Source organism: Scomber japonicus, chromosome 19 (assembly GCF_027409825.1).
Source record: "Scomber japonicus isolate fScoJap1 chromosome 19, fScoJap1.pri, whole genome shotgun sequence".
Lineage (NCBI taxonomy): Eukaryota > Metazoa > Chordata > Actinopteri > Scombriformes > Scombridae > Scomber > Scomber japonicus.
In genome coordinates, this window is record NC_070596.1 from 14318713 (window position 1) to 14332246 (window position 13534).

The window sequence follows — 13534 nt, forward strand, 5'->3', positions numbered from 1 at the left end:
GAGAATAGCCTGGAAAAGATTGAGATAGTTTTGGAGAATATTTTTGATAGTCTGCAGAAGGTCATGACAGCTGAGAAGAGATAAAACATGAACCATCTTTCAGCTGTTCCTAGGGGTTGCCACAGATGATAATCCATCTCCATTGCCTCTCCACACCTGTCCAAACCAAAGATAGAACAGGTTTAGCTCAATGTTCCTAAAAATGCGCTATTATTTAACCCTCCTGTCGTCCTCCCAGGTCAAATTGACCCTGTCTCTTTTGACTGTCCCTTCCTTCCTTCCTTCCTTCCTTCCTTCCTTCCTTCCTTCCTTCCTTCCTTCCTCTTTCTTTAATTTTTGCTTTGCTCTTCCCCTCCTTCTATACTTCTTTCCTCACTTCCGTCCATCCTTCCTTCTTCTTTCCTTCCTTCCTTCCTTTCTCTCTCCTTTCCTTCCTCTCTCCCTCCCTACATCTTTCCTTCTTTCCTCCCTCCTTTCCTCCCTCCCTCCCTCCTTACTCCTTTCCTTCCTTCCTCCCTTCCTTCCTTCCTTCCTCCCTTCCTTCCTTACTCCCTACCTTCCTTCCTTCCTCCTTTCCTCCCTCCCTCCCTCCTTACTCCTTTCCTTCCTTCCTTCCTTCCTTCCTCCCTCCTTACTCCTTTCCTTCCTTCCTTCCTTCCTTCTTTCCTTCCTTCCTTCCTTCCTCCCTCCGTCCTTACTCCTTTTCCTTCCTTCCTCCCTTCCTTCTCTCCTTACTACTCCTTACCTGAGGACAACAGAAGGGTTAAACATATTAAAGTAGATTTAAAAAATGTGGTACATAGGCCAATACATAAATGGTGTGTGCTACTAAACAATCTAAAATTCACCAGGCTAAATAACTGTGCCATAAAGAGATGAGGTTGATGTTGGATTTCCTACAGTCACACACACTCAAATCCATAACACAGTATTATAACACGGACCAACCGTAATTAGGCTGCTACGCCCTCCTCCCTCACAGTCACACACACTCTGGACCTGCCGTAATCTAGTATAGTAGAAGCAGATTATCTATATGACCTTTTGTTTAAGATGTTTATGAAACCGTATTATACAGGTACTCCCTGCTCTGAATGAAAGGATTTTCTTACAGACCATCTCTGTCTCTCATTTTATATATTTAAATTTCTCTGGGAAATAATTAGCTAACAAAGGGACCCTGTGTGTGTGTGTGTGTGTGTGTGTGTGTGTGTGTGTGTGTGTGTGTCTTTTTCCTACTGACAATACTATCCCATTAATGTCAAATCAGAAGCTCTGAAGTAACCGTCTCTTTCAGCCTTTTTTAGCACAAGAGATACATCATACCGATTATTGGTGCAGAAACACAGAAATGCACTGCAGGTGGACTGAATTAAAGATTGCATGTGGAGAAAGACAGAGAGTTGGGGTGCTGAGATAATCAGCTAGTGTCCTAACTAAATAGGGCTTATGCCAGAGGAGGCCTTGTTTAATAAGGACTTAAAGAGCTTGTACAGGTGCTGTAGGCCTGCATGTTAGAGAGCGACAGACAGAAACAATACACTGAAAAATAAACACAACATATTGAAAAATAATATCGATGGAATAAAGAAAAAATGCTCATTGATATATGATTGTATACTGAATGGATATTATCAACAGTTAATTTTGGTGCAAACAACGCCTGCCTGACAAAGAATTTCTCATTTGTTATCTTTATTTCATGTGTTTAATCATTTTCTTTGAGATGGTATTCCTTTTCTGCTGTTAGGGTCTAAATCGTTAGTAATAAAGCCAAGATGGTCAATTGAATCTGTTTGAGAGAGGTGTTTTTCATTCATTTATTTATAAATCATAGTAAGGTGAATAATTTCAAGTTTTTGTTTTTACATTGTACATACAGAAGACATACATTTTGATCTATTGTGATTTATTCAACCTATCATGCTGTCATAAAGGTACTGAATGTTCTGAGGCATGCTGCGGCTGGATCATTTGGCCCACATATCCGTTACAAGATGATCAGCTGACAAGTTTAGCATAGGCAGATCCCTGCTAACCTTCAGCACTATCTGCTGATGACAGAAGGATTGCTTGGATTCAGCCCTCTGCCTTCACCTCAGGGCTCTCCCTCACTCAGTCCGCTCATCCCACTAACAGGGGGGGATTATTTTTTTACCTGCTTGTTTGAATGTGTCCACCTCTGTTTTCCCCCTTTCTGTATAAAAGTTGGGTAAGGTGCAGTTATATTTCAGAGGACTAAACTGGAGATTACTGACTCTTTTCTGTATGTGTTTGGAATTTTTTCTCTTTTACTTTTGCTCAGACATTTTGAGAAGTTGGAGATAGCTCATTTAGAGCAGTGTTGGACCAAGCAGGAGTTCTATCGCTGACTTGAAGACAGAGAAGACAAGGACATTTTGGAGGAGAAAAGTAGACAGAAGGAATCATGGCTGCGCAGGAAGATGTGGAAAAGTTCCTCAAAGGGAACCCAGCATTTGCGAAACAGTACTTTGCCAAGAAGATGGGCGCAGCCTCCATATCGAAGGTTTCAGGACTCCAGGAGGCACAGGTTGACTTCAGCATGCTTCAGGAGCTAAGTCAGGTAAATGAAATTATTTCACTAATTGTTTATTAAAAAGTATAAGATCGGGTACAGACTATTGAAAATTGGCCTGTTTTTCCTTTTTTCAAGGTTGAAGAGAGCCGAATCATCTATGACCTGATCAAAGACATGCAAGAAAACATCAATGTGGAAAAGGTGGTCTTTAAGATCCTGCAGAGAATCACTGCGCTCATCCACGCTGACCGCTGCAGCTTGTTTATGTATCGGCAGCGCAACGGTGTCGGAGAGCTCGCCACAAGGCTCTTCAATGTCAGCACAGACTCAGAGTTGGATGACTGTGTGGTTCCGCCAGACTCTGAGATTGTCTATCCACTGGACATGGGAATAGTTGGACACGTGGCTCTGACCAAGAAGACCGTTAATGTGAAAGATGTCAAAGAGGTAAGTGGGAGGGAGGGGGGGGGGAAAGGCACCAATTAAAACTAATCCCAAGCTTGGAAAGATAAAACGCTATCCGGACGGAGAGCAGTTGAGCTGTCACAGTGTCATTCATGATACGACCATGAGGTGACGCCACAGCCATCAATCTCTACAATCCCCAATTCTTACACATAGTGGCTTTAACAAATAATTAGAAGTTTATCTTCTTAGCAATTTATTTCAAAGTTGGAGCTCTTAAAGTGTGACATTTTCACTGCCTACAAACATTAAAACTGCTTTAGGCACAATTTAAGTTAAAACATCAGCATAAAACACAGTGCAGGTCTAAATTAAATGTGTGGTGTTTTGGCCTTTGCCAATAACTCCTTTCACATTACTCAGAATGTAAGTGTATATTTTAGTCTTCAGTGAAAATAAGCTATAGCAGGAAGTTTTGTTATAAGTAAGAAGTTATGAATGGAGTAAGCATCAGCCAATAATGAAAGTGAAAGCTCCTTTCAACTCTTCTGATTGCATCAAGACGATTTTGTAGTGTACAGACTGGTCTTCACTTTTACAACTTTAAACACACTAACAGGCAGGGTGCCTGATATGTTAAGGGGATATTAACCCAAAAAGTAGTTTTAGGACAAGTGTTAGTAACAAGGCCACGACCATGAGGACTGAATTCTTCAGAATAAAACATGAGGAGGAATTGTTTGAAAGTTACAATTTAGTCAAGGAATAGGACAGATGTGTTATTCAAGCCCATTTGTATAAATGCTATTATCTGTTAGGACAGAGTTGAGACACACCATATATAATATTCTATATATATTCTATGTTCTCTCAAATTTAATACATAGGGTGGCTATATACAGTATAAAACAGGTGTAGATGTACAACCAGTCACCTACTTTTCTGTTAATGAAGCAGACATTCAATAATATTTTTATTATGACAAACACAACAGATGTAAAGCTTAGACAGTAGTGACAGGTGCTTTATAAAGCTGCATTTTGTATTGAATTATCTTACACATAAAACCACTTTTGATTGTGGACAAGTGAAACAGGAGCTAATGACATGGGTCTATGCTTGACCAAGTGAAGGTTTAAATCCCCTTGCCAGACATAATCCATTTATTTCCAGAGCCCATCAGCCTCTGCTCTAGCTGTGGATTAGATGCCTCTGGCATTTAGTCAGCAGGAATGTAAAACAGATCAAAACTGGTTTCCTTTATACTGCACTGATACTGCGCATTGTGTCTACAATACACCTTAAAGTTAGAATTTGAATGAAGCTGATATTTACATCTGGTTATATACTATATTCATTTTAAATTAGTATTGTGGTTTTATGATGACAACACCTGGGAAACAGCTGGTTAATCCTATGATTGTGGGACATTTTGGTTTTGTAAACTATGAAGAGGACGTGCCTTGTAATTCTGACATTTAATTTCAATATCATGATTTCTGGTATTTCTTCTAAATATGTTATTATAAATGATTTTCCATCTGGGCTACAATTACAGTTGTGGACTTTGTTTACAGCAGATACTTTAGAGGCCTAGAATTGCCTACCATGAGACATTAAAAAAACATTTATACTGTAGAAATAGTAATTTGAAGGCAACTAACATAATTTATTAACAGGATTTCTAATAGATTAGGAGTGCCATTAATGTGAATAAATGAAAAAAATGAAGTAAAAACATGTCTGACATTCTACAGCAATTATAATTAAATTACATAAACTGTATATTATGTTAGAGATCAATTTAATTTTGGACCAAACTTTTTCTTCAAAACAATTAAGTTTGTTTGTGTAGGAAAACTAGCTGAAATGTAACATGAAGAAAGTTCTGCATGTGTTTAGTACACTTCAATACTACACACACTAATAGCAAGTACTTGTTGTCTTTCAGAGCGAGCACTTCAGCTCATTTGTCGACGAACTCACAGAGTACGAGACAAAGTGTATTCTGGCTTCACCCATTCTCAATGGCAAAGACATGGTTGCCGTCATCATGGCTCTCAACAAGACTACAGGACCGCATTTCACTGCTGAAGATGAAGATGTGAGTTTTATACAAGAGTGCACAGTCTGACATACACTATAGTATATCAAACCATGATAATAAGTCAGCCCACTGCTGTACTCCTTTTTGAGTAGTGTATTGCTGGGAGGGAATTCCCTTTGAACCAATTAGTAGATTATTAAGGAGGAGTGTGTTCAATACACGTCAGGTCATTAATCCATCACGTATGATAATGTCATCTCAATTAGGAATAAACTAAGCTTCATATAGAAAATAAGCCAGAGGGAAGACAGGTCAGTTATAAAATTAAATTCACAGAAGCATCATGTCTGTTTTTAACACCACATAACTATTAGACACGATATCATTAACCAAAAACTCCTATACTGTATATTATCTGAATCACAGTTTATTATGTTCAGTATAGAATTAAAGCAAATTCACATAAGATCTACTTGAATATGAATAAATACTGCTTGCAAAAAGATTATAATGTGTTTCTGGTAGCTGTACAGTAGTTGTATTTGCCAGGATTGTTAAGTGCCTGAATATCGTCATTACCTTTAATTCATTCATTAATTATGGTTCTTATTACTTTGTTTAAAACAGTCTAAGAAATAACTAAGTAATACTAAGTAAATTAACTGACACATTTCTTGATTATGACAAAAAATATGTTTGTATTTTTTTTAAAGATGCTTAACTAAGAATAGACAGTAGTTATTTTGTCATAATGCTTAAATTATAGTGTTTTTAGTAAGTTAGTTATTTGTTTAGCGTATTGTCAAAGCTTGCGTTGTATCTTATATAATCACACATCACCACATCTTATATCGTGTCATATCATGCTCTTATATTGGTCCATTTTCTCCTGTTTATCCATCTAGCTTTTTTTAAAGTATCTGAAAATTGCCACTCTGAACTTGAAGATCTACCACCTGAGTTATCTTCACAGCTGTGAGACACGTAAAGGACAGGTAAAGGACAATCAGAAGTCACTGTCAGGATTCAATTGTTCATTCTATTTTTATTTTATAAATATAGAAATACAGAATTGCTGCATTAATTGAACTACTGTCCTGCATGTGTGTTGTGCATCCTAGCTGCTGTTGTGGTCTGCCAACAAGGTATTTGAAGAGCTAACAGACATTGAGCGACAGTTTCACAAAGCCTTGTACACAGTCCGAGCCTACCTCAACTGTGACCGCTACTCTGTTGGTTTACTAGACATGACGAAGGAAAAGGTAAGATATGTTTAAATGTCTTTGCCTCTAATATCCCACATCCTGAGTTCATGTGTCTTTTTCTCAATATTTTTTGTCTATCTTCATTCCAGGAGTTCTTTGATATCTGGCCTGTGTTGATGGGAGAGCAGGCACCTTACTCTGGCCCTGTAACTCCTGATGGGAGGGTACGTTCTTTTATTTGATTTATCCAACTCATAACACAAAGATTACACATTAATACCAAATTTTTGGGTTAGTCATCACCACTCATTACTTGACTTTTCTATGACTGTCTCTGTGTATCTTATTCTTTCTTCAGGAGATCATATTTTACAAAGTGATTGATTATATCTTACATGGGAAGGAAGACATCAAAGTAATACCGTAAGTAACCGTAGTTGCCTCAGTCTAAATAATGCATGTGGAAAGTAATAGCATGCCAATAAAAGATCAGTAAATTAGCCTTAGTTATTAGGTTTTTTAAAGCTAAAGTTAAAAGTGATAGATTTTAATAATGATAATAATAATCAGTCTCATGATATGTGCTCATGCCTGCTTAATTGTCTGTCACACAGAACTCCACCAGCAGATCACTGGGCCTTGGTTAGCGGCCTGCCTACTTATGTTGCTGAGAGCGGTTTTGTGAGTTTCTTTTTATACAATTTCTACAAAAATTTGGATAAGTTAACACCAAATTCATGATTTTGCACATTTCCACCTTGATAAATATGTTGTTTTTCTCTTCCTTTAGATTTGTAACATCATGAATGCACCAGCTGAGGACATGTTTCAGTTTCAGGTATGAGAGCTATAAAGAGATTTTACAAACTCCAGTAGGGATGTCAGACAAATGACAAATGCTTTCTTGTTGTTCCAATGTTGCAGAGTGAGCCACTTGACAGTAGTGGTTGGACCATAAAAAATGTTCTCTCGCTACCAATCGTCAACAAAAAAGAAGAGATAGTCGGTGTGGCCACCTTTTATAACAGAAAAGATGGAAAGCCTTTTGATGATCAGGATGAGCAGCTCATGGAGGTATATTAATCACTCTTACCTAACTCTAACCTAACTGAATTCAAAATTATGTACAAATTGGGGGAGTCTGTTGAGCTTTTTGATGCATCAAATTGTTGAATTGAATTGTCATACATACTTTGAGGCACATCTTGGTATGACTTGGTGAAGGAAGGTTCTTCAAGCAAAAACAGGAAGAAAACGTCCTCTTTATACACATACTGTGCTGTACATATTGTGCGATCTCTGACCTTCTGCTGCTGCTCATCTCTCAGGCTTTGACTCAGTTCCTGGGCTGGTCAGTACTGAACCCGGACACTTACGACAAGATGAACAAGCTTGAGAATAAAAAGGACATTGCCCAGGACATGGTGCTCTACCATGTTAAATGTCGGGATGATGAAATTCAAAACATCCTGGTCAGTACTGCATCTATTTTTTTATATTAACCTTTAATTCATTATGAACATTTGAATATTCAGTGAAGCTTTTTCAAAAATTCCAATGTGCACCAGAAACAGTGAAGCATCCAGCTCACAAAAAGCTTCATGTTTAACACATTCTGTTCAACATAGCTCTTTCACTCTTTTGTGGGAGGCTTAACTATCTCTGTGCTGGTTTTCTTATCTCTCCAAGAACACTAGAGATCTCTATGGCTGTGAACCAAGAGACTGTGAAGAGGAGGACCTCCTAAGCATTCTGGTAATCTTAAAATGTGTCTGATATGTATGCATGTAATTTGTCCCATATGTAGTATTTGATCTTTAGAAAAGGAAACAAATTCTTTACTTAATTGCTCTGCTTTTGCCTTGCTCATTTCCCTGTTAGAAAAAAGACCTACCTCCACTGATTAAGAAGTTCGAGATCTACGAGTTCCGCTTTTCAGACTTTGCCTGCACAGAGATGGATCTGGTGAGGTGCGGGATCCAGATGTATTATGAAGTCGGGGTGGTCAAGAAGTTTCAGGTCCCTCAAGAGGTGATTTAAGACACACAGATTAACACACACACACACACACACACACACACACACACACACACACACACACACACACACACACACACACACTTCAAAGTGAACAAAACGTCTGTCTTGGTTTTGTGATGTAATTATTCATCATTCATGTGGTTATTCAGGTGCTGGTTCGTTTCATGTACTCTGTCAGTAAGGGCTACAGAAGAATCACCTACCACAACTGGCGTCATGGCTTCAACGTGGGACAAACCATGTTTACGCTCTTAACGGTATTATTTTGTGTGTTGTTTCAGCCTCCATGTACAGTCAAGGTTATTAGAATTTCTATATATGTCCCACTTTGATGCCTGCAAGCCTAAAAAATGCAAGACAGTGTCAACATTTAGGTCTTTGCTACAACTTACAGTACCATGTTATGGATTCTGTGTATTTTCTTTGTTTGGACCAACCTGTGTGCCTAGACGGGAGCGCTGAAGCGATACTACACAGACTTGGAGGTGATGGCCATGATAACTGCAGGCTTCCTCCATGATATTGATCACAGAGGGACCAACAACCTGTACCAGGTCAAGTAAGTGCCTATGGGAACTTTTTCATTTCTTATTCATTAAAACAATACAATCTAAAAATGTCAAAACTAAATGTCAAAAAGGAAAACCAATCCTCTTGAGGGACATAAAATAACCCCACTATTATGTCTCAGTGCAATAATGATGTTATAAAATGTATGCTGGTTGGACCTTTTCACACAGTGGACAATTTCAATATATTGTATGCATTGAAAAGGAGATTTTTTCTTTGAGCTGAGACCTGTCATTAAAGTTTTTTTAAATCTCAGTGTTTAGTTGGTGCCATTATCTTCAATCTATTTTAACATGATAATCGACTTACAAAGACTTTAAACTTGCTTGAGATTAGTTATTCTTCACAGTGAACATCATGATTTTCTTTAAGTTAAAGTTGTTTCATTTTTGTGTAATAATGCAGCTGAAAGTACAGACTGCTTCAAAATAGTGTACATTAATGATGTATTCATGATGCTCATGTGTGTATCAGAAATATGGCTTTCCAACACGGATGTTTGTCATCCTAAACTTAAATGCATCTTAAGCCCTTTTAGACATAATGCTCACTGTGATGGATCATCTATAAAGGAAATTATAAGTCTTTGAAAGTTTATTTTATTCTATTGTTACATGAACAGTTACTTAAACCAGCAGCTACCTGGAAGAAAACAGGGTTTACAATCTTAAGAGTCATGTGGTTGAGTTTACTTCTCAAAGTGGGGACAATTCGAAGTTAATTATTCACACGGTCAACACCAAGGTCTTTTACATTGATGGTAATCATTTTTCAGCTCATGTCCATCTTTTATTGAATCTGAGGGATTCTATTTTTCCCAACAGGTCTGGCAACCCTCTGGCCAAACTACATGGCTCCTCCATCCTGGAACGACACCATCTAGAGTTTGGAAAGTTCCTCTTGGCTGATGAAGTAAGAATTTAATGAAGTTTAACTAGAGAATAATTTACATCAAGTGCCACTCCACTCCCACACGGACATATCATTTGGTAGAACTTTTACCTCTCATATTGGCTAAATAGTCAATACATTTCTCAAGTACATCACTCAAACTTCTTTGGCACATCTTCCATTTATCTACTATTGATTCTCATTTCTCTCCTCCCATCTCTTCTGCAGACACTGAATATCTACCAGAACCTTAACAGACGGCAGATAGATCATGTGATTCATCTCATGGACATCGCAATCATCGCCACCGACCTGGCTCTTTATTTCAAGTCAGCACAATCTCTAATTTAACTTTTTACATTTTTTCAAAAAAAACTTCCTATTCGTTTATGCCCTCCATATCCTCTTTATTCTTTGTCTATACACTGGAAATACATAAACATAAGAAGTACAAAAACAGCTCTTCTGCTCTTACTTTCCTAGGAAGAGGACCATGTTCCAGAAGATTGTGGATCTTTCAAAAACGTATGAGGATGAAAAGAAGTGGGTCGACTTCATGTCTCTAGAAACAACCAGAAAAGAGATCGTCATGTGAGTACAACCAGCACGCTCACACAGTCATTTGTTCCTTTACATTTCTCTAAATCCTCTAAAATGTTACCATTTCAGGGCAATGATGATGACTGCATGTGACTTGTCAGCCATCACCAAGCCGTGGGAGGTACAGAGTAAGGTGAGAAGTATAAAAATACATATAAATCACATCAGTGACTCACTGAATGATTAGTTATTCAGTTAACGAGTGAACTGATGAATATGTAAAATTCATAGATTAGCCACATTAGCATTATGATTATCTTAGAGCATCTTAACTGTGTTTGTGAGCTGCGTCTCCAAACATGACTGTGTGTGTGTGTGTGTGTTATTATCTTTCAGGTCGCCTTGTCTGTAGCAGCAGAATTTTGGGAGCAGGGTGACCTGGAGAGGACAGTACTGGAGCAACAGCCCATTGTGAGTTTACACTTAACTGTAGTAAAGGTTTTTATGGGTGTCTATGTGAGAATATACTGTATGGGTCAGTATAAGTGAATTACTATAAGTATCTGTAACATCTTGGCTGGTTCTAATCATCAGTAACATGTTAAAACAACTGAAGCCTTCATATTTTTGTTTCTATTCTTTTAAAGCTGACTAGCAAGCTGATAAGCACCCATTGAGTCATTGCTGTGTGGACACTGATCACAAATCTTTCATGGATCTGTATAAACACAGTAGAATAAACTTTGAGACCCTTATTAACAACCAGCCAGCCAGATGTCATCTCAGGCATTTAGTGCTCGATCAGTTCATTAATAGATTGAAACATTAAAAACTGACCAGCAAAAAAGTGATGTATTCAGCAATCAGTGAAGAAAAGTATTGTTTAAATTCAAGTTTAAACTAACAGGATTGAATTTATGGCAAATCATTTCCTCCTTGCTTACTGCAGGAGAGCGGGTCAGCAGCACTGAGCTTAGTATTGCCACAGATGCTGTTAGGAACATACAGTACCATTACAATAATGTAAAGCTTACATCCAATTACTCCCAATCACTTAAGCAGCAGCTGCCGGACTGTTATGTTTTTGAATGTAACAAACAGTTTTTTTTTCTTTCCCACCAGCCCATGATGGACAGAAACAAATCAGCAGAGCTTCCCAAACTACAGTGTGGTTTCATTGACTTTGTTTGCACATTTGTCTACAAGGTAAAGTTTAATATTACAATGTGACTAATGAACTAAACATTACATGGTTCCTTTTTAGTTTAGGTAAATTAAATACATTTTTACCATGTTCATTGTTGGGGGAGGAGAGGGGTTATTGGTCCTTTTTACTATTTTTATATAAAGGTTGGCCCACAAAACAAAAGCTTTTTATTTTTACTGGAGCTTTAACAAGTATTAGTAATCCCCCGATCCCACTTCACCTACACCACTGTCTTTATTTTTTATCCCTCTTTATCTCAGGAGTTTTCTCGCTTCCACCCGCAAATCACACCCATGCTAGATGGCATCTTGAACAACAGGAAGGAGTGGAATGCTAAAAAGGAAGAGTACGAGGCTACACTCAAAACTGTAGAGGACGCGAAGGCCGCAAAAGAGCCAGCCAAAGGTGAAGTGAAAAGATTAAATGAAAAAAGCTAAAAACTATTCATTTTTGCTCGTTCCTGATTCACAAATATGTTTATTTTAATTTATCTGATGTGTTTTTTGTCCCTTAGCTACTACAAACAACGCTGGTGGAGGCTCAAAGACCTGCTCAGTGTGCTAAAACACCTAAGAGCTGTGCACATGATGTGAGTGCACAGACAGCAATGACAGAATGACTTCCTGTCTCTTCTACTGAGGAAAAAAATGCAAGAAAGACAGGAAAACTGATACATGAGTGTAAGCAGAGCGCCGTAGTATTTCGATCAAAAAGGAAACGTCAGATCAATGACAGAATTTTCACAGAGCAGAGCATTGTTTTAATCATTATGGGACACAGCAGGGCAGGACACCACCATGCCTTGGGAAAAACATCACAATAGAAACAGCTAGTCATGGCTACTTTAACTTCAGGTTACACTGAAGGAAAGCCTCCCATCCCTGTCTTATAATCATTTGTATTTACAGTACATATGAACATAGAGTCATGGTGATTCTTGCATGTCAGTTTCCTTATCTCTTAAGGATTAATGGTAGTTACAGTGGGTGTATGTTTGGATATATACGATGTGTATGTGTGTGTTCACGTATATGTTGCTTGTTGTGAGTCATGTTTCTCAAATGTACAAATGACCACAACCTTTTATATTTTTTTTGGTCTCTCAAATGTAGATATTTAATACAGCAAGGATCACAAGATACAACCTGTAAATACATCCATGTAGTAAATAATACCCATGTGCAGTATACATACTTTAAGAGTGAAATGCAGTTCTGTTTTCAAACACATAACAGGTCATTAGTACAGTCTGTAGACAGTAAGAAATGGATTTCTATTTTGTCATGTATATTGTGCATTATTGTAACATTTATTTTAGGCTTCATCCTCATATCATATCATTATTAGAGAATTACTGTACATTATAGTCCAAAGAGTTTATCTAATGTTCACTCCTTCCAGTCATCTACTATTTACAAATGAGAGTCTGTTTACCGTAACTGCAGAGAGCCAAAAGTAGATGTTCAGTGCTGCTAAAGTACAGTTACTTCTCATAAATATCAATGCAACGCAATAGAAAATTTACTGAGAAGTTTACTGCGAGCAAACAAGCGTTTAGAAGCTTATTCATGATGCCTTTATACTGTACATATGTGTGAGAGTAGCCTAGGATTTTTTTTTGACAAATGTCTTATTAAATAATAAGTTGACATTCAGTTCTTAGCTGTAAAATTGGGTTGTTCCAGATAAGACTGATTCATTTAGGTTATTCTATTGTTTAAATCTTAGTTAAGTGTTATTGTTATGAATTCAATGATTGGACCTCACCACAAGCTTAATTCAAATTTTTAAGCCTATTGTAATCCAGCAGCAATACTAAAAATCTCTCACAGTGCTGCAAAAAACTAAAAATAAGTAGTACATTAGTATCCATGTGTAAATGAACCTCTGCAGTGGAGTCATCGTGTATTTTGATGTCAGAGGGAACCGAAACACCTCAGGAAATGTGAAAAACATGCAAACTGCACAAATATAAACCATCAGGTCCAGCCTGATCCCAGGACTGCTGTGCTGTGAGGCAGCAGTGCTAACCACTAAGTCTAATAACAACCTCTAAAGACAGGCCTTGAAGGCGACAAGGGAACAAAGCT

General features: G+C 37.8%; 1 protein-coding gene across 1 annotated transcript; it reads left to right on the forward strand.

The window, feature by feature from the left end:
• Positions 1–2428: 2428 nt before the first annotated feature.
• pde6b (phosphodiesterase 6B, cGMP-specific, rod, beta) lies at positions 2429–12008 on the forward strand. Its single transcript, XM_053340452.1, has 23 exons — positions 2429–2584; positions 2675–2986; positions 4896–5048; positions 5897–5986; positions 6113–6253; positions 6346–6420; positions 6555–6619; positions 6811–6877; positions 6987–7034; positions 7121–7270; positions 7525–7668; positions 7886–7951; positions 8078–8227; positions 8386–8493; positions 8686–8795; positions 9631–9718; positions 9926–10026; positions 10181–10288; positions 10367–10430; positions 10634–10708; positions 11360–11443; positions 11705–11849; positions 11959–12008. Exons 1-23 carry the CDS (start codon positions 2429–2431, stop codon positions 12006–12008), a joined length of 2550 nt encoding a protein of 849 aa, XP_053196427.1.
• The last annotated feature ends 1526 nt before the right edge of the window (positions 12009–13534 follow it).